General features: G+C 42.5%; 1 protein-coding gene across 5 annotated transcripts in view; it reads right to left on the bottom strand.

Annotated features, from left to right (window-relative positions):
- Positions 1–2,295: 2,295 nt before the first annotated feature.
- LOC124590462 overlaps positions 2,296–22,630 on the bottom strand; it is a 625,141-nt gene continuing 604,806 nt past the window's right edge. For 4 of the 5 annotated variants that reach the window (XM_047131652.1, XM_047131653.1, XM_047131650.1 and 1 more), the window contains exons 6-12: positions 15,272–15,398; positions 8,822–9,102; positions 7,940–8,150; positions 7,498–7,769; positions 5,722–6,035; positions 4,934–5,172; positions 2,296–4,816 (exon numbers count right to left, since the gene is read on the bottom strand). In XM_047131652.1, the coding sequence (XP_046987608.1) occupies positions 3,122–4,816; positions 4,934–5,172; positions 5,722–6,035; positions 7,498–7,769; positions 7,940–8,150; positions 8,822–9,102; positions 15,272–15,398 (3,139 nt within the window). In that variant the 3' untranslated portion in view covers positions 2,296–3,121. Of the gene's footprint in view, positions 4,817–4,933; positions 5,173–5,721; positions 6,036–7,497; positions 7,770–7,939; positions 8,151–8,821; positions 9,103–15,271; positions 15,399–20,542; positions 21,163–22,630 lie in introns of those variants that run through there. The other variant, XM_047131654.1, reaches the window with a different exon arrangement.

The raw sequence follows: 22,630 nt of genomic DNA, 5'->3' as shown, positions 1-22,630 counted from the left end.
AGAATCACGAGATGTACATCCATTGATATGACAATCTATATAAGGTCGGGGTGCTGCAGAAAGCTGGAGATTTTTTTTGTGCAAAGTACTGGCTCCAAATGAAACCATAGCTGCCCAGTGTTCTTATAGTGCTAGTGTAGCACACCATTATGAGCTTGAAAATCACAGAGGCTGTTATGCCATTTATTTAGAATTTTAATTGCCTTATTGCTGACTTTATTGCCTGGGTTTTAATCAATAGTTTCTGTTCTGACAATAGGCTTACTTAATTTTGGCATGTCCTTATATGTTATAAAGCTGTTTTTTTTATAATTTGAGTGTTGGTGATCAGTTCATACAAGGTTCAAAATCAGCTATATACTAATAATCTTTGGAGTCAGACCTAGAACAAGAATGATCTGGTATTATGATAATAAAATTTAAAAAAATCAATCTAGATCACAAACGGTGTTTATTTTCCTGGTAACTGGTTTCACTCATATAGATAGACCAAATTCAGACCAGTACGTATCTCTGAAATTAATAGACTACATCAGCTCCCTGTCACCTATGCTTATTATTATTATTATTATTATTATTATTAAAGCTGTGCCTCAAAATCTATTGAGGCATTTCTGAGCTGCACTGTTAACTTTAATTAGGCTCCCTCAGTTCCAAGTAACAAGTAACTGCATTACATAGAAATGTTTTTTGCAGTTTATCCATGATACTTAGACAAGGCACTATCAGCTCCGTTTTCATTTCTTTTTAATGATGATCACCCAGTATTTACTGTAATGCTCTTTAATACCTCCACTTATATACCAACAGGTCATATAGCATCTTTTCTTTTTTCAGCTAGGTGAGTGCTGTGTAGATTTTGTGTTATTAGGGGATTGATAAGGGTTATACTAGTATGAAAAGGACAGTTGTTGCTCACCATATAGTGAAGACACAAAGTTGCAGATAGGCACAACAAAAAGACTGTCGCAGAATATCTCTCTCTCTCTCTCTCTCTCTCTCTCTCACACACACACACACACACACACACACACACACACACACACACACACACAGACGAACAGAAGTGTTCAATAAGCTGTGTGTCTGAAGGTGTTTCTGAACAAGATAAGTGCAGCTATAGATAGTGTGTAGACAAAATGAAAATGTAATATTAAAATGGGTGCAATCATCATGTAGTAGAAGTGGTATAGTAGCAGTAACTTATTATTTTAGTGAAGAGTAAAAGAGTAACGTTCTCCTTCAATGGAATTAGTACCAGGGAAGCAGTCCATTTTTGCAATGACAACTGATTGTCACACTTCACCAACCTTTTGTTTCAGTGTCGTCAATAATAAGGTATCTAAGTTCTGCTTCCTGTCATTCTGTAACTTTAAAATTCGTGTTCAGTAGACTCTCAGGAATTCTGGTGAAAAGGAACAGTTCACCGAAACATAGCATGGTGGAATAACTATCCCTGATGTACTACCACACTTTACAAAGTTTTCTTTCTTTTTCTTAGCTAACCTATAAATGAAAGCTGTGTTTTTATAATCAGTATTTTTCAGAACATTGCAGATGTGTCTGATGGCAAAGGCATATAAAATTTTTAGAGGAACATTTTATTTAAGAAAGTATTCAAAATTGAATATTCAATAATGCAATGAACACACAAAAAATTTTACCCTGCCAATACATAATTGTTTTATGATTGATATCTTATTTGAAATCCCTGTTTATTTTCCATGTTATGTTGATTTTGTTGTATTAAATCTTTTAACTCGGGAAATAATAATATTCAAAATTGTCGTTGTCATAAGAGTTCATCACTGAACATTCATTAACGTTCCTACAGTCACTGTTGCAGATCATGTCCTTAGATGTTTACTGTCTGAGGAATGTCTTTTTTCTCTGCTATTTCATGACAATTCGTTTCAGGTTTGTAGTTTAATTTGGATTCATTCTTATTATGTAACTCAATGTAAATTCATCTACATCCAAGGGAAAGAAAAAACAGCAGCAGCAGCAGGAAAGAAATCTATGGCAAAGATTGGAAATTCCCCTATCCTTGATGTACTACACACTTACTCATGGACATCTCTACAAAGGTTGTGCTTTCATGTATCTCTCTCACGTGATCGTTCTAGATGAAGACAGCAATTGTAATATGTATGTAATAGCAACTGACTGTTTCCAGCACAGCTGATATTTTTAATGACTAATAATTACTACTATTATTTGTACCAAAAATTTAAATGCAGTTGATTGAATTACTGATATTTTTATGAAAGTATATTTCAGAAATATCTGTACACATGTACAAAAAGTCTTCACAATATTTATTTTATTTGAAATTTATATTCTTTCATCTCATTTTTACAGGAACAATGAGCATAAAGATGACAGTAAACACTATTAGTGATAAATGAACATTACTGAGTTATCATTACCTCAGCAAGAACTAAATTGTGATAAATATACATATTCTGCCTGAGAAATTTCTTCAATGTGTTATGAAGAATGGTTGACTGACTTCGGCTGACTAGTACCAGTGGCATGTACATTGAAGCAAATGTTCAGTTAGTCTTTAATACATTCATCTTTAACTCCACTCCACTCTGATGCTAATTAAAAAGAGAGTGAAAGTTTTAATTAAGAGTTGATACTTTGCAGGTACAGACTTTTTGAGAAAAGTATGTGTAGCTGCACGATTTTTGCAAGTGTTTCCAGTGTACCATATACAGAATTCTTCTGTGGAGTTCTATGCAGCTGTCATTTCCTCTCACAATTCCCGATACTCTAGCTACTGGAACACTTTCATTAACTTAATAGAAAAGATAATTAAAAATTTGACAGTTTTTGTATTAATAAAAAAATATTCTCCACACTGTGGATATTGAGTTACAGTACTCTCATATCAGCTCATTTAAGCTTTGTTATGTAATATACAATGATATCTGTTATATAAAAGTCTGTTACATAAAGTTCATAGAATGATACATATGTTATATTTACACTGCATGATAATTATTTCAGTCAAAATTTATCATTGAGTCACTCAGAAAGCACCCACAGATTTTACATTCTAACATAAATGTCTTTTATTTCAGGTACATGATTATTACCAACATACAGCCTGCCTTCACACATATGATTCTTCCTCATCTGTTGAGTCCATTCGAAGTCTCTGTGTCGAATCTAGATTAAGACTCCTAGAGACCACATAACGCTCTGACTGACTGTTGTCTCCAAGGTGGTATGTAGTGATTGGTGCTCTGTAGCTTGGGATTACACTTGGGGGAGGTCTGTATGGAGGTGGCTGAACACCATTTGTGAACAACGTTCGGAGGTGGGAAACACTCCACGAAATTTCACTCTTCAGGTTTTTTTCTTGATCAGCCTGATTTTGTGTGGTATTACAGTCTTCCTCTTTTTGAGTCTTTTCTCCGGGTGGTGGAGGCAAAGATTTTGATCTTTGTGATGCTCTATTTGAAACTTCCTTCTGTCTTATGCGACCTCTACATTCCGAACTCTTCCTTGGCACTTGTTCAGATGATTCCCACTGCATATTTTCATCTTTTGATGCATACGAAATCTGGGATGAAAGTTTACCTGAATTGGCCGGAGACACAGTTTCCACATGCACTGGTGGAAGGTGACGCAGCTTTACATCGACAGAAGATCGCTTCGGAGGAAGAGGCGGTGCCGACGACTCGTGGAGAGGAGTCGAAGCTGACGTAGTTGCCGGTGCACTGACTCTTCGAAGTACAGAGGGTGTTGAAGAAAGTTTGTGTAGCTCAGACGGTTGGTCCGAGTCACTCGAACTTTCCTCTCTAATATTAACAGGTGCTGCATGCACTAACAGTTCTGAGGGTGTAGACCCATAAGCATTGTCCCAAGCAGAATTTGCACTCGCACAGTCTTTACCACGTGAATTTGATCGTGACACGTGTGGAGTTGAATCATCATCAGAAAGGGTGCTAGAGTCGTACGACCGGTCAACTTCATCTAGTACCGGTATGTGTGGTGTGGAGCGTGACAAGGACCAGTCTTCTATTGAAGCACGAGCTGCTCTGCGATGCCCAGTTCTCTGTGATTTGCTGCTCATCATTTGGATGTCACCTTTGAGTTCACAGTTTTCAACTGGAGATGATTCCACCTGGTTGTAAGAAAGTACCGGAGATTCAGGTTCACTGCACAGATGGTGTGCCGATTTTGATCTCACTATCGGGGTTGGCGGACTCCGATGAGAATACACAGGATCCGAACACGGAGAGCTGTTAACAGGTGGGGGAGGCGGCGGTGCACGTCCTTTCCGATGCAGTGCGGGCCTCTTGTAGAGAACTGGTCCATTTTCCGTGTCATACGCACTGTGATCCCCAATATCATTCAGAAGAGATTCCTCCGACGCACTTCTCCTGATGAGGTTGGTTACATTTGTAGAGCGGTAGTTGTGCTGGTGCAGTCCGCCCACACCAGAAGACGTGCTGCCACTGCTCGAGCCCGACTGGTGGCTGGACTTTGAGCTGGCTGGACTGCCAGTACCCCCACTGTTGAGCCTCTTCAGGTGGGATCGTTGTCTGAACCAGTCTTGCCTCTGAAAGTTTGGGTTTATAACCCCTGGGGGTTGATTCGGACCCTGTTTCTGACCGGGCCGCGCATATATAGAATCTTCAGAAGATTGATTGCGACAACATTCCTGCACCCGTTCTTCCCAGCCACTGTACACTCTCACATATTCTCTTGTCGTGCTCTGGACATTTTGTACTTGAGATTCATTGTTGTGACCAACATTCTGTGCCGTCCCCGCTGCAGGGACTGAGTATGAAGATGTCACCTACAAAAAGAATACATTTCCTTTAAGCAAATGAAATTAACAATAGCTTTAATGTTTTAAGAACATTAAAAGAAAGCCACTTCTTGTCAGAGGCAAGAAACAAGCAATACCATTTACCTTATTATGAGAGTGGATGTCGTAGCAGGCAGGCTGAGCAGGTGGGTACAATGCCCTGCCAGATCCAGAGCTGCTGGAGCCACTTTCCTCCTCATCAGGGGTATACAACTGGGAGTCTGACATTGTAAGCCCAGAGTCCCTGCTCAGTGACATTTTGTCCTTGCGTGGTGGAGGACAAGGTTCAAGCAACTCCCGCTCTAGACTATCAATTGAAGAATCATCTCTTCGCAGGCCCCCTGCTGGAAAAAGAAATGCAGTTATGATTAAAAAGGTGTTTTCATCCGAGACATTTCATTGTACAATGAAAAGATTCATAGATCACTTTTAACAGTTTAAAAAACACAAATCTGCAAATATAAGTAGCACGTATACCCACAAAAATTACACCTATGCCTATTTCATTATGGCTGATGAACATGAAAATGATGTAGTTTACTGCTTACAATTTTAACTGCACTGTACTCTTAAGTGGAAGCTTCTGAAGAACATGGATCTGATTTCACACAAACAAAGCCCAGCTGCTTTTCTTTGCAACCTTATATTTTGAAAACTAAAAGGCATTATTACTGACTGGTCTGCTGAGATCTTTTGTTGTGCTCTTTAATTACTGAGCCTAGTTAAATAATAGTGTCATCATTACAGTAACCACAAACTAACAGCCATGGGTTGCACTTATTAATCTGGCATAAATTACTTTTACAAAAAGATTGGGGGGGGGGGGGGGGGCAGTATTTTCAGTAAATCTGTACACCCACTATCTTGCACAATACTTAAAAATTTGTACTTACAATGGAGGCTATCCGATTCTTCAGCACCACTGTCTTGCCTCTCAGTGGGTGGCTCACCAAGCATGAGAGGAAGATGTGGGCCAAACAGGAGTTCTGCACGTGCTACAAGCAGTTCTGCCAGTGCTGGCACCGCACGTGAAGACGATGGCGTGAGTGTGGCTGGAGATGCAGCCCACAGAAGGCTTGGCCCCACACACACTCCCAAGTTTGCAGCTGTCATCAGGTTGTGAGCTGAGCGACGTGATATGTGGTGCAGAACACACACAAACATAGACAGCAGCAGTAGATTTGGCTTTGGAAGCTGATCCAGAACACTGAAATTAAGGAAGGAAATAATGATTTAACATCATTCCAACAATTCTGCTCTCTTGTAATACACAATTATTTATGATAATGGAAAAACAATTATAGTAACTGTAATTAATTATGCCAGTTTTAATTTTCGACAATATTTCGAGGACCCCCTCTCCCGAGATCATCATATAGTGTATGTGACTCCAGAAGTTCAATTCTGTCCTTCATACACTAGTGACTGGATAATTTACAACAACAAGGTAAATTATCTTCAACTAATGAAAAAAATAATGCAACACTCATTTCCCTCCCCACAGAGTTTTCCGGAGAAGAGCTATCTAAGTAACATTATATACAGTGTCTGAAAATAGTAGGCCTATTTTAACAGTCGGATGAATCTAAGGGGACCCACACAGGAGTGATGGATATGAGCGAACTGTCACCAGGCCCACAGATCACACTTGGCTGGCCAAATTCAGTGATTGATTGCTGATCTGTTTGTCTAGTTATTAAGTGTGATTGTGTAGTTTTGCTTCACTTTACCAACATTGAGTAATAACTTTACATTTGCATTTATAGATAGTCAGGGAGCATGAATGACTAACAAGTGAAGTTTAAGCCAGAATTGCCATTTATATTACCAAGAAATACAAATATAAAATCACAGACAACTCTTAGAAATTTCAGCATTTAGCATTTTGAAGCTTGTGCTGTAGAAGTCGCAATTATGGGAATATCTAAGTAACAGTCATAATTTATTGGTCTCCATCTGGTGATATTGTTTTATTTGTAAACAATTACATGCATTATTAAAGTTTTTAACTTCTAAATATAATGATATAGCATAATATTACGTGGGAATTTTAATTTAAATGTTTACGGCAAACCTATTCTACAGGTGTACTCAAGTACTTTGTCATTTCATGTAAGTAGCCCTCCTTTACAACATTTACAACAAGGGTTATGGAAATTAGCAGTGCTACTATTGACAACACTTCTAGAGACAGATCTAGGTTGCAAAACTATTGTGCAAATACTTGCAATTAATCTACAAAAATACTGAATGAAACAGCAAATGATGGCTAATAAATGGAAAACAAGTTGCAATAGCCCGCTGGAATGATGTACACTTCGCAGTTAGCCTAATTAAAAAATATTTTCTGTAATGTAACCTACAGTTCCCAAGAAAAGTGTTTGAAAACAAGAGTAATTAATTTCAATTCCCTTTTACTTGTTTATTTATTGCAGGTGTCCACGAGATAAAGATATCAACTGCCATTGCTGCACAATATAGCAATTCATTTTCTACAGCGGAACTTCTCGAGACACATTCATAATACTGGTTGAAATTGCTTGCGTTTGGTGAAGTCGAGGAAAGTAACCTGTTGCAGCAATATAGCTTTCATCTAATCGCAGTCATACGTCACGTGGGTGTGGGTCGCTTGAGAATAGTATCAGAATATGTAAATGAATACAACATACCTTTTTATCCTCAGAAGTTTCTCTTGTTCATCTTGGCACTCAACTGCTTCCATCCACAATGGATACAGCGTAGAGCACAACAACGGATCAGGCAGGGAACGCAAGAAATCCTTCAATACAGCAGCTACAACAAGAACGGGCATATGCTCCAACCTGATATCTTCACCTGCATCTAATTTATCTCTGAGTTCTCGCACAAGACGAGCATTTGCTGACTTCCGGAAGATGCCTTGGGTAAAGGGCCCTTTCAGAAACACTTGCTGGAGCATTGCCTGCAGATTAAAGAAGACAGTCTAAATAGCTAAATCATAAGTAACAGGATCTTTAAAGCATCTTAAAGGCAATATATGCAAGGAAACTGACTGTAAAAGTGATAGATCATAGTTTATTTGTGACTGAAGTGCAGAAATACTAGCATTACAAAACTCTGCTCTATACACACCATCACAGGTCTTGGTAAAGTCTCTCCATTGCTAAGCCTGGCAAGAGGCAGGCCAAAGAGAGCTCCAAGGGGGCAGTCAGTGCAGTCTTCACCTTTGCTCATACTGCGCCTGAAAACCTGCCTGATACGCATTGGGGATTTCCGACTTTTCTTGCTGTTCTTTTTGTTTTCGGAACCTGAGGTAGCTTCACTTACTGGTTTCCGCTTGCTTCTGCAAGTACAAAAATAATTGACACAGATTAGACTAATCTAGTATATAGTGCTAATGAGAACAATAAGTTTTACTACTAAATGGACAGTGAATAGAGGCTTTATAAACACACTGTGTATGTGTACAACTGGCACATTAAAGAACAGTTGTATGTGTCTCCCAGGGAGGAAGATGAGAAATAAGCACAATAATAGCTTCAAAATATCTTTTAGTAAACCTAATTTCCTTTCTTTTAGAACACGTCAGAACCCATATCAGTGAGCTATGGACACTGTAAATTATATTACAGCTATTCACGTCCACAGTTTATTTGTAATTATTTGAAAGGAAAATTCTGTAGATAAAACTGAAATGTTCCTAGTTTACCTTAGTGGGGCAACACTGTAAGGAGGGAAGGTTGAAAGGGGCGGGCATGTCACTTTGGCTTCTGGTTAAGAAGGAGCCTCCCAGTGTGAAGTAAGTGAAGAAAAGGATGTTCAAGGGAAAAGCATAAGAGATAGCACAGAGACACCTTCCCCTTACATACATCTCTATTTTAAATGTTTCTACTGGCAGCAATTAGAATTTCCCCTTCTGAAAGTACTGGTCAATCATTATGTTTCCTTGCAGTTTATTTATAAATCACTTATCCCAAATATGATGTATTATTACATGTGTAACTCGTAGCTCACCTGAGTATGAATTGGCATTTAGCTAGGGGATCTGGTCCATGCACATTGTTGCAGTGATCTAGGTCAAATCCCTCTTCAGCACTGAGCCCGTCACGCAAACAACTGAGCTTGATGGCGAAGGGACGCTCGTGCCCAATTAGTGGGTACGGTGCTTCCTCCCGGGATGTCTTTGCCCACAATTGGAAGTCATCTGGGTCCAGCCCGCGCATCTCCAGGTGCTGCAGTGCAAGGCGGATGCAGGCACGAGCTGTCTCTTCCGGGCTCACACTGAATGTTTTACACTGCAAGAGAGACTCAGTTTTACTGTGTGCTCTGACACCTGTGGATCTTAGAACTAGTGCAATTTGCTTATTACAAAAAATAAATTACTCATTACCATAAGATGTGAACTATGAGAACAGGAACAAAAAAATTTGATAAATGTTTTAATATATTAATCTGACTCGTTTCCTTTTTTCCATCAGTCAGTCAGGCTAGGAAACTATACAGGTTCGAACAGAAACTTGTCATGCCATACTAATTATTATTACATTCCCATGCAATTAAGTTCACACTTCACAATGGCAATACCTTGGCACTTAACCTAGTTATATTTTGCCTGTGTGCTCGTGGAAGAGTTTTGTTTCCCTGAATTTGGCTGGCAATGGCATGAGCATATGACTGTCACAGGTAATGCTCCAATAGCCAAGCCACCACTCTCAAATACAATACAGTGTTACTCAGTTGCTGCAGCAGTAATCTTCGGACTATTGGCGAAATTCCTTTCAGTTTTTAAAGTAGTGCTCACAGGTTTGGAATGTCTCAGGAGATACTGTCAGTTGTGTTCTGCAACACAAAACGGGTTCGGACCTGATACCTTATAGTTTAATGTGTCAATGCATTTTTTTGTCATTTCATTAATGATGTTGAATGTACAGCTATAGCACCCTGAGAACGCAGATACCTGGGAAATATATTCGTTATGAGGTGTTCTACAATCATCTCCAAGCGAGGTACGGAATTTTATCTATTGTTTCCTTCGTTCTTTGGACAACTACCGCTATGTACGTTGACTCGACCACAGTGCTGCGAACTGTGTAGTTCCCGCACCGTTAGCAAATGAAAAGAATTGGAAGGCGAGACAACACTGCATCTAACGGCTCAGGTGAAACGATCGAGCCGTTCTCGCTCTTAAACATAACGGACGTGTCGAGAGTTGGTAAACACGACACAACAGCTGTCGCCATCGCTTTACTGAGATCGAACGATCCGAGCGAACGGATGTACGGTAATGTGTCAACAACAGATTAACAACCTAAAACCAATCCGTTGTCTGCCTAAAGTGGAAAATATATTGACGCCTCCCAAACAAGCAAATATTATTATAACCACGAACAGACAGTTAACAAAGAGAAGTAGTTCTGGATCGGCAGAAGTCGGTCGATTTCGGCTCGCTCGTTTTGTGCTCTCGTCCACTGCCAATGTCAGCGATCTTATCGAGAATATCGTTTATGTAGCTACTGTGAAGCGACTGTATTGGGGTGTTGCGTTGTGTCGCATAGTAATACATCTATTGATGAGTGACGTAATGGTTTCTGGCCCATCCAGGCAGCGCCAAATACACATGCGAAATAAAACTGAAGGCTTCTGCTTTATTCTGGGTAATCTATTGAGTTTTGCCCGAGCATGGGAGGGTTGGTACGTACTTGTATAATATGAACTACTTACAGCCTCTTTACTTACGCCACGTTAGTTATTGTTCTTTCCAAACGACAGAACTCGTCTACTACGTCAGTGTCTCATTTCGTTATCTGATTCCCTCAGCATCACATGATTTAATTCGATTACATTCCGTTACTCTTGTTTTGCTTGTATTGGTGCTCATTGAATAAACTCTCTTTAATACATCCAGTCCAGTCACTAGGTCCTGTAAGTCCTTTGTCGTCTCTTGATAGAATTGCAGCGTCATTGGCAAGTTTTTGAGATGAATTAAATGCACTAAAATGAGACGACTTAGGATAATTCTCATTTATTGTTCCTTCTCAGTCGCAGATTTTTCTTTAAATTACATGTTTCGATCACTCAGATGTTGTGGGGGACCAGAGTCATCCTGAATTTTCTGAAAGAAATTTCCGCCATTTGACTTTTAACTTCATTTATTTTACACAATCGTGATTTCGGCCTTAGAAGCCATTCTCAAGCGCATGTTGCTATGTTAAAAATATGTCTTAACTATTCCTGACCTGTCATCGTCAAATAAACGTGGAAGGTACATAATATGGCTGATAATGTGCACAATGAGAAACCATTAACATACAGTTTGGCGTACTTCACAGCTAATATGTTTCTGTGGTTTCTGCGACCTGCACTGATCACTTTTGTTCATTAAGTGAAAAGAAGAAATGAAAGCAGCTTTAAGTACGCCATACTGTATGACAATGGTTTTTCATTGTGCACATTGTTAGCAATATTATGTATCCTGGCTATGTACTCGTATCCTGCAATACAACTGGTCTATAAGACCAAAGGTATGTTCTATTGACGATGACACGTCACGAACAGGTGAGACACATTTTAGCATTTCACCACGTACTTGAGAATGGCTCCTAAGGCCGAAATCATGATTTTCTAAAATAAGTAAACAGTTAACCGTCAAATCGCGGATTTCTTTTTTTTAAAAAAGAAGAAAATACCCTCAGATCATCAACTGATCTAATTGGTTGTTGAGCAACCTGTCTGGTCTACTCAGAATCACATATCAGAGCACTGTAATCTGTATGTTAAATAAAAATTGTCTTCAAAATGAGATGAAATTCTTGAAGAGCGTTTTCAAAGAAGCTGCACTTGCTTTACAATTATTAAAGTTATTTAAAATCCATATTTGTATTTGGTGCTTGCAAAGACGGATTTTGAATATCTTTAGCAACATTATATGACTGGATCGTAATTCTATTTCTAAATTTCTCTTCCTTTAATGCTTGTTCATCGTTCATGATTAGTGTGTGTGTGTGTGTGTGTGTGTGTGTGTGTGTGTGTGTGTGGACGCGCGCCGAGAGGGCTGGAGCCGAGAGGGAGGGGGGTGAGGACTCATACTACTGTCTGGTCGCCTTTTAATCCCCATATATCAATGCCTGGCACCCTTTCTGCCTATAAACTGTCGTGGAACGTCTTGGGCGCTGCGAGATTCCGAGAGTATTTAGCTCACAGGTCTGCTCGTAAGAGCGCAGCACCGCAGAGTGCAGCCTGACATGCGGTTTCTGTTTTGCAGGCTACAGCTTGGCGTAGTGCGGTCCCCTGGCGATGTTACGTTTGCTGCGGTCGGGGGTAGACAGCCCGTAAAAAAGGGAGAGGAGACACTGCGAGACGAGCAACGTCTCAATTCCGCGCCGCTCTGGAACCTACGTGCCTCCCCCCCCCCCCTTTTCTCACTTAGCTTCTTTGTAGGAGAGCGCTGCTGCCTATGTGAAAGAAACTGGAGGCGAGAGCTAGAAACAGCTTTACTGCCTTAGTCTTCTCTCTTCCAAGAATTGAAAACAAGATCTTACTGTCCAGTAGCACCACTACTGTTCTCAGTAGCCGCAATACTGTCACGTATCTGACGACACCATAGGAAAAGACACTCATTACTGGGAACGTTCTGCTGGATATGAACTGCCACTGTCTTACAGTTCACACCTTGCGAATTTTGCGGTGAATGTCTACTTGCATAGTGAGGGCAAACGATGAGTGCTTGTTACATTTATATTTGACACTGTTTCCTTTTCAGTCATCATCGATATCCTCGCTGGTTTATTACCGCCTCCCCTCCATTTATGACTTCTTTCCCTGTGCCAAGGAAGGAGGGAGATTGGGACGTGGCGTAATCCGATGTAGGAGCACAACCATTTTTTATTTTTTTAGTTTGTTTTGTTTTGCTTGCCACCTCTTCACTCCACACGATTAATGGACGACTGCACTTCAATCCACGTCTTCGCCGCATATTTGGGTGGTCTCCCTCCAACGGTATTCGAACCAGTCATGTCTCGAGTCAAGAAGCAACCGCCTCGTAAGATCTTGGTTGCAGTGGCAGGCACCACTACTCCGAAATAATTGGTATTGTTCAGCCACTGTAAATGTACTTCATATAAAGCAATATGGCGGTTCGAGATAATGCTGCCACAGCAGTTTGTTGACACTCACCTCATATGATTAAAAATTAACAACACATTCGCAGAATTATTTTATGAACGTCACAAATATGTTACTAGCGTTTAGCGTTTTTAATGGTTGAGCTGAATGTTATGGCTGGCTCTGAGCACTATGGGACTTAATTTCGGAGGTCATCAGTCCCCTAGAACTTAGAACTACTTAAACCTAACTAACCTAAGGTCATCACACACATCCATGCCCGAGGCAGGATTCGAACCTGCGACCGTAGCGGTCGCGCGGTTCCAGACTGTAGCGCCTAGAACCGCTCGGCCACCGCGGCCGGCAGCTGAATGTTAATCTGATTATGAAAGCTTATTATATAACGAAGTGCAGTTCAGCCGTCGAACGCTAAAACAGGTGAAGTGTAAATCCCGCTACCTCATATCCGACAAATAGGTGATACTAATAAAAGTACTCCTAATAACACGACCGACTGCAGTGTCGTCCTCGGCCAATGGCGTCATGTGGTGCATTATGGAGGGACACGTAGTTAGCACATCCCTGTCCCGGTCGTCGGGTTTCTTGACCTTGGAACCGCTACTGCTCCGTCAGGTAACTCATCAGCTGACCTCGCGAGGCTGATTCCACCCTGCACCAGTCCAGTCCTCCCACCAAGGAAAAACCCCTGGCACTACCGGGAACTGAACCCGGGTCCCCTGGATGGCACCTCAGTCGCACAGACCACTCGGTTACAGAGGGGACAGGAACAACAACATTACTACTACCTGTACTGCCACCACACTCATGTTGAAACAGCAGCAGACATTACCTGCAGTAGTGTGCAGTACCGAAACTGGAATCGAGTTCCCTACAGACGCTAGCTGAGCTTCCCAAGGCAAGTATAACCAACTAATTCAAAAGCTCCAGCCCCCCCCCCCCCCCCGCCCCTCACTTGTAGTTTTGTAGGCCTACTCCTCTTCATTTCAAAGTGACTATCAGACCAATTGTCTAATTTGATTGAAGAGCTCCTAGATAACAGAACGCAGCATGTCATTCTCAAGGGAGAGAAGTCTTCGGAAGTAAGAGTGATCTCAGGTGTGCCGCAGGGGAGAGTCGTAGGACCGTTGCTATTCACAATATACATAAATGACCTTGTGGGTGACATCGGAAGTTCACTGAGGCTTTTTGCGGATGATACTGTGGTATATCGAGAGGTTGTAACAATGGAAAATTGTACTGAAATGGAAGAGGATCTGTAGCGAATGGACGCATTGTGCAGGGAATGGCTACTGAACCTCAATGTAGACAAGTGTAATGTGCTGCGAATACAAAGAAAGAAAGATCCTTTATCATTTAGCTACAATTTAGCAGGTCAGCAACTGGAAGCAGTTAATTCCATAAATTATCTGGGAGTACGTATTAGGAGTGATTTAAAATGGAATGATCGTATAAAGTTGATCGTCGGTAAAGCAGATGCCAGACAGATTCATTGGAAGAATCCTAAGGAAATGCAATGCGAAAACAAAGGAAGTAGGTTGCAGTACGCTTGTTCGCCCACTGCTTTAATACTGCTCAGCAGTGTGGGATCCGTACTGTAGCTTCGTTACAGTAGTAATCTCGAAAGCGTTACAGAGATGATAGATAAACTCCAGTGGAAGACTCTGCCGGAGAGACGCTCAGCAGCTCGGTACGGGCTTTTGTTGAAGTTTCGAGAACATACCTTCACCGAGGAGTCGAGCAGTATATTGCTCCCTCCTACGTATATCTCGCGAAGAGACCATGAGGATAAAATCAAAGAGATTAGAGCCCACACAGAGGCATACCGACAATCCTCCTTTCCACGAACAATACGAGAAGGGAGAACCGATAGAGGTATTCAAGGTAACCTCCGCCACATACCGTCAGGTGGCTTGCGGAGTATGGATGTAGATGTAGATGGTGTGAGTCGATATATGGAGTTTGAGTTACTGAAACAGTGCCGGAATTCGTTCCATCTCATCATAAAGTTTAAATCTGATTTGAAGTTTCATTTTAGTGTACACTGCACCGAGAAGTGAACATCCGAAGCGGAATAACGTTTCACTGGATAATAAAGGACCAGTTCTAGTGATGTCAATTAACCTGCAAATATCCTTACCATCCACCCCACAATTCTTTTGTGTGTGTGTGTGTGTGTGTGTGTGTGTGTGTGTGTGTGTGTGTTTCCTCAGAGTGCTGCTCTGGGATCGGGAACCTGGCGTGATAAAAGGAATACTACGCAACGAAAGACGTGGAGTGCTTCACCGAAACGGACCGCTCAGGGCTGGAAGACGGTGCGCAGTGAGCGAGAGAAGCTGTACTTACGTATTCAATGCTGGTGGCAGCGTCATAGTAGACGACTTGGATGTTGGTGGAGCGGGGCTCTTTGTCGCGTTCCGTGCTGACCACCTCGTTCAGCTTGTTCCACCAGAGGTCGCGGGCCGCCTGCGTGCTGAAACAAAACACCAAACGTCACGGAACGTCGAGGAGAGTCCACTGCTGCCAAAGCGGGCGACAACTGCACAACTCATGCAGTGGGTAGGATGGTGATGCCAAGTCTTGAATCTGTTTACCAGCTCCTCGACGTGGATTTTACTTCTGGAAATGTTTCGCGTATATGAGAGAGAGAGAGAGAGAGAGAGAGAGAGAGAGAGAGAGAGAAAAAAATCATAAATCTGCAACAGTCATCAGCATCAAGGCTCCTTCGGACTCTGCAAACCGTTTCTAGCCATGATCCTCCTCCAGCTTATAAGTTCCATCACGTAATATAATCGACCGTCTGAAGGGAAGGGAAGGGGGTTCGCCCATAGAGATGCAGAACGGTCAAAACTGGACGCAGTTCGATGTCAATCTCCAAGCCCTAGAAAGCTATGACATTTTCCACGTAAAGGACAGACGTGAATGTTACATAAAATTCTAAAAAAATTAGGAAAAAGTCATCTGGTCGACCACATACTGAGCTTCAGACACCTGTATTACCGCTCTCTTATTAAAACTGTTTCAGCCACCAGGCGAAACACAGTGACTCCTTACCCCTAATCTAATCCACGCAATCTCGAAAGTATTCTTTTCCACAATACGTATTGTTTCAGTAGCCATGTGCCACCACAGAGCACAGTACTCACTAGAACAAATTAAAATGATTTCGTCGTTTTTTTTGGACTGCCAGCGTTCTCCTGCCCTTAGGTCAATCAACCAATATTTAACGTTTCGCGAAGTTGCCCTTTCCACTTCAGTTCGTCTAATAGACTGACAATGGAATCTATCCGATGGTGTGTCACTAGATGCAGCGACAAGGTTTCCGCTGCGTACAGTACTTTCGACACTAGAAACTCTACTACGCTCGACCTCACCCGCCTACAGTAATGAATTGGACGAGACGATCAGTTGTTAAGTCAATTACGCTCGCTGTACCTTCTGAATGACATAATCGGCTTAGCCATTCCTCCGTTAATAATACTATGCCGGCTCTCCGGGCTGCGAACCACAGCGGGCGCTTGTGTAATCGACCGTACGACGACTATCGACCTGTTCCATTTCCTGCGAAACGTCGCTTCTGCGAAAGTATCGATTCTGACAAAACTTCGCAGTAATGCCAGAAACATTAAACGCGTTCTCGTGTTCACTTTAATGTTGCAGAAAGGTTTTTGAGAATTGTCGGCCCGGCTCCGTCGCGTTCATTGGAGGCGGAACAGCTACGTATCTAGCTAGATAAGGGTGAGAAAACAAATTTACCAATAGAATTAGACTGGAGTGACTTGCGGGAACTGCTGAAAACGCAAGTAAGACTAATTGATCATACAATTTTTACTGTCGCTTAAACTGCTGATACATCACCCTTGGGATATTTACTCAAGCTCCGCCTCCCTGCGAATGTTTCGATACTACTTGATCCGTTCGACGTCGCTTTCACTAATAACGGCAACTCCGGTAATTATCAAACTACTGAATCTGTATACAGAGCGACTGGTCAAATTTCGGCTTGGACAGGTAAGACAGATTTTTTTTTTTTTTACGATCTCTCTAAATCACTGAAGACGACTGCTTCGGTTGCTATTCGAAGCAGGTCGCTTACTCCTTCCTAATCTCCTCTTTCCTTTTTCAGGCGAGCCAAACAAATAAAACGCAGCCCATTGGAGGTTATACAAATCAGTGCTTGGACTTTTTTCGCCTATGTATGTTAACAGAAGTTCTAGTTCTGAAATTTACCATCCGAATATAATCTGTTCTAATGTCAACCTACTACCGTTATTTTCCTTTATACAGACCTGTATGAAACAGTAAAAGTTAAACGGAAATTACTAGCACTGCTCCAAACATAGAGAAAAACATATTTTTAACGTCCATCGATGTCGAGGTCATTAGAAACAGATAAACTAATGATTACAGAAATACGGGGGAGGAAATCGACTGCATACTCTTGAAGGAACCATCCCGACATTTGTCAAACAGAAATCTAGATGGCCTGACGGAGGATTTGAACAGCGTCAGGCGAATCTGCTCGAAAATAAACAAAAAGCAAAATACAGGCAGTCGACGGACTTTTATGGATAAAATACTTGCATATATCTTTCACTGCCTCTGTATGACACGTGGAACAACTGTGGACTCGTTACTAAATAAATACGTTTCTTGTCTATAAATGAGAAACCATTTATTGCAGTTCGTGTAACTGGTGAGCTGAGTTTCGAATTGTAACTTTGTTCTCAGGCTGGAAATCTTCAAATAGTCTTTAAATTTTTTTATTTACGAATTAACATCCACGGAAGTGTTAGGATCATGTCATGCTATCAACAAATGAAAGCTGATCATATACGATATTTTTAGATGCTCTGATTATATTATTTCCCGTGCTGCACTACGGAAGTGGAGTAACCTGCGTCACTCGGAACTTTCCAGCTTATCAGCTGCTTTTATCCACAGCGGAAATAGCTCGGCTGCCAGAAAGCGCATAGGGGAAGCCGGTCGAAAGAGAAATGCTCGGAGGGCAGATAATCTCATAACGCGGCAGCCACCCGCATAATTGCCTAACGCAACACCGCGTTGCCCCTAGCGCGCCTGTGATTCAAGCGTGACTCCGCCGTTACGCAAATCGAGGCGCTTGCTTTCCTGTGCGATAGCATTCCGGGGCAGCTATGCGGCCGAGGAATTTCGTCATCTGCCGCAGCGTCGGCAAACGCAGGCGCTGCGTCCCGACGGCGACGAAGGGTCGAATTCTATTCTTACGGCGAACACCTGCTACTCGGGAGCTACGCCTTGCCGTTCCTCGGTCGCCCAGTCAAGAGCCGATTCACTGTGCGCCGCTCTGGAATTCGGTGGGCGTTGGGGATCGTGCTGCAGGTCACGTACGCGGGGAACCCCCTGGTGCTCCGTCACGGAACGCCACTAAAACCCACGCATTTAATCGATTTCCGTCGTTTGCACAGACACATCGACGACGTGATTTCGGAGCTGCAGTATTGTGTACTTCGACCATGTACCCACGACTTTTTCTACTGCTCTGCTCTCGATTCCGCGCTATGTGGGGGAAATTGTTTAGTCTCGTTACTCTTCCAGTGCTGCCAACTAAAACAATGCAGTCCATGCTGCTGTAACTAACCGATTATCTTTATACTTTTAGTACTGCAATCGAAATCTACGCATCCCAAAAACAGCATTGACACAAGAATATTTGAGTACGTCAGTGTTTTCATAACATGGAGATTGGTACTCTATGTTCAGGAATTATCGAGAAACACAAAACATTGAAATATTTGCTAGTACACTAACTTACAACAGCGTCGAGGAATGTGACGTCGGCAGCTAACCATGGCATCCTTCGGAGATACGATATTTACATTCAGCTCAAGAGTTACACATTTCCACATGTATCAAAAGCGGACGAGACCCAATCGCGTAAACTAATGGATGGCAAGTGACGGCCGTAGTACACAGTAAAAGAACTTTGTCAAACACGTCTTATACAATATTTGTTATGTGCTGGGGTACATCAGTGATAGTTACAAATAGTTCTTAGCTTTCATGAGAGATTTGTAAATGATCTTTGACAGTGTAATACTAACCTTCGCGATTTATCAGATTTCGACAGCGACTTACGTGAATACCGGGCTGAATCCCTGCTTCCATCCCACATACACGAACAACCAAATATCAACATCAGAAAAAGTGCCATTTGTGAATTCCGTAGTGAATCTGGGAGGACGCAAGAAAGGAAGAGAAGAAAAATTAATAATGTAACTCCTGCAGACGAAAAAAATGGCAACAATGATTCGGCGCGATGATACTTGAAAAGTCTGCGGAAGTATTGGATAAGCTTAGATATTATTACGGGAAACTTCCTTGGTAGGACTGATAAAACATCATCATTGGAAATTAGGAATATTTCTTTACGCAAATTACTGGTACTGTCAGCTGCACACATTCCTCTGAAATTCTCTTCGACAAAACAACGGTTCTAACAACGTTCAGCCGGCCGTGGTGGCCGAGCGGTTCTAGGCGCTTCAGCCCGGAACGGCGCTACTTCTACGGTCGCGGGTTCGAATGCTGCCTTGGGGGTGGACGTGTGTGATGTTCTTAGGTTAGTTAGGTTTAAGTAGTTCTAAGTCTAGGAGACTGATGACCTTAGATTTTAAGTCCCATAGTGCTTAGAACCATAACAACGTTGAACGTAAAGACCATCGCGTCTAAACCAGGCAATTAATCAGCATTTACTTAATAACTATGTAACTACTACAAAGAAAATCTTATGTCAGTATGTACATTTTAGGGTTAGCAACATGGTAAATGGTCCGCGCAACGCTTGCTTTTGGTGTCAACCTCAAAGCGACGTACCAGCATCACAAATTATTATTATTATTATTATTATTATTATTATTATTGCGTCAAACAACTGTTACATACTATTTTCCATTTCCTTATACATCCGTTTCTTGGATGTGACTCGCCATGTTTTAAGATCTGCTGCAGTGCATTTCCCTTGAAAATGTGTAAGGAAGACTCGCGTGCTGAGGTTTTAACTAAACGCGCACTACCACTTTGGGGTTTCGAGCATTGTCTTCGGTCGACAGGGAGAAGGCTTATCCGTCACAAGTGGGACTAAATCAAGAGCAGAAGAGAAATTATAGTCTAGTGTCAGCTAAAAAGCTGAACTGTTAATCAAAACAAAATGCTACTAAAATAGCGGAAATGAACAACGGCGAATAGGACATCACCAGAGAACCATGACAGCGTGTGAAGTACGTTACAAATACCACTACCAACACAAAACAACTGACAGCATCATGTGAGACAACCAATAGAAACCCGCTACTGATATGTTAGGTGTTAAAACATTACGGGGAAAACAAATCTGTATCTTGCATATGCGCAAATTCTCTTCAGTGTTCCTTTTCAAGCATGGAAAGAACAAGATCTGTTGCAGACGATAGACGTGTGTACAGTTCATATTACGCTACAAAACTTACAGACTGTATATACAAGAAAAAATATAAGTTATTTCCGTCCGGTACTTTTAAGCTTTTTAGCCGAGGTTTGGCTGTCAGACAAGGCGACGAAAACGGTGAGGAAGGCGACACTATGTAAAAGAGCGTTGCGTACTTATGTATCCATGCGGCGACCAATCTCCTCCTGGCAGAAGTTGCGGTTTTGGGCGACGCGCGCTGCGGCGGCGAAGGTGTCTGCGGCCGGGAGTCGAACCCGTGTTGGGTCCATCCCTCGAGCAGCACCTGTCCGCCGTCGGCGTCGCTAAGCGACGAGGACGCCGAATTGAGACGCTCGACGCGACGCGGACCCCTGCGGTAACGGCGCCGGTGCGACGAGCCCGACGAGGAAGACGACGACAAGGAAGACGACGAAAGCGACGCGGGAGTCGGCGACGCCTTTTGGCGGCGGCGCAGCGTCCAGCAGCCCGACGCTGCAGAGTCCGGTTCGTCCAGCACGACGGCGCGCGCTCCGTGCAAAACCGTCATTTTTTTTTCCTCCGGCGGCCGGTTACTAGCCTCACTCCGCTCTCGTAAACACTTGCGCGCTCAGGCTACGAATACCTTATTAACTCTCACAACACGCGGGAACAGAAACGATTCATTGTCGCGAAACACTGTTGCGTCGTCGGCCAAGCATCTCAGCCTGCGTCAGAAGAGGGGGCACAATTACGACACTAACGGAGCGTCAACAAACGACTGCGTGCGCTCGCATCTCCAGACGCGACGCATCTGCCCGCCACACTCACACGGACCTTACTGACAGCTGACCGGCCGCGCAGTGCGCGCGCAGCCGGGGTGACGGGCCGTGCGCAGCGCCGGCTAGTGGTGGAGGGGAGAGCATCTTCCACCCCCCGGAGCTCGGAGCAGCCACGGCTGCGAGACGCACTTAACTGACGGAAGGGCCACAAACAAGGGATCAGTCCGGTCTCGCTGATGGACGCCTGCGACAGGTAGGCAGTGCCTCTCCATTACCTGCCTGTGATTATACCCCACTGTCTTCCAGGAACTGGGTCCACATCCGCTGCTAATTGCCATCTCATCAGCAACTGCTAAGAGCGTCCTAGAATTTCTCGAAGAATCAAATGCATGTAGCTATTAGTACTTGCGCGGATTATTGCCGTATTCGCACATCCGACGATATTAAGTGTAATACTAAAAAAAAAATACTACGAAACCGAGAAAATTTTATGTTTCTAATCACAAAGAAGATCAGCACCCGCAAACTTAACTAGAGAAAGGATCATTTTAAACACTCAGCCAATGGATGTGACTATCAGATTTTTTTTTTAAAACTAATATGTCCTTATACACTAAATTTGACTCTAATTAACTATAACACAGCTGCACAGCCGAAATTGCAATAGTTGATTTTACGAATAAATAGTTTTTAACGGCCAGGCGGCGATGTCTTTAAAAAATATTTTTTGATCGAAATCTAGTGATTGACATCACATCATACTCCGCAAGCCACCTAATGGTGTGTCGAGGAGGGTACTTCTGCTAGCACTAACTGATCCCACCCCGCCCTGCTCCATTCGCGAATGGCGCGTGGGAAGAATTATTGTCGTGGGGCTCTATCTTGGTTCTAATTTCTCATACTTTCTCGTTGTGGTCATTACGCGATATGTATGTGCGAGGAAGTAATATGTTGTCCGACTCTTCCCGGAACGTGCTCGCTCGAAATTTCAATAGTAAAACTCAGCTACTTAGGTGCAATAAAGACTGAAGGAACGAATGCTGTGATGAAAATTCGATCGACTAATTTTAGAACAGAACAATAAAGACTCGCAAACCACGGCTACATTTCTACGAGTAATGAAGCATTGACAATATATTTCAGGGGGGAGCGCGATACTTTATACAACGAAAAGATCATCGAGGAAGATTAAAACGATCGCTTTGTATAATCTGTCAATGCCCTTACACAAAATATCAACCAAATGTATTAAAGTAATTAGACACACTACTTCAGAAAGTCCAGTGTGCTATCCCCTGAGATACTGTCTTTAGAAGACTGAGAATATTTGTGACAAAAATAGAGAAGAACTGCCATTATCCCCAATATTGATTTGAGGTCCAAGAGAAGCTTCTTATACTGTAACGCTGTACTCCAATGAACGTTTGTGACAATAGCTGATCCTGTAGGAGGCCACATGCATTTGCTGAGCTCCGACATGTAAACCAGTTACCACTGAACCTAAAG

The sequence above is a fragment of the Schistocerca americana genome, chromosome 2 (genome assembly GCF_021461395.2).
Source record: "Schistocerca americana isolate TAMUIC-IGC-003095 chromosome 2, iqSchAmer2.1, whole genome shotgun sequence".
Taxonomy (NCBI): domain Eukaryota; kingdom Metazoa; phylum Arthropoda; class Insecta; order Orthoptera; family Acrididae; genus Schistocerca; species Schistocerca americana.
This window is presented reverse-complemented; position numbering and strand designations above follow the sequence as displayed.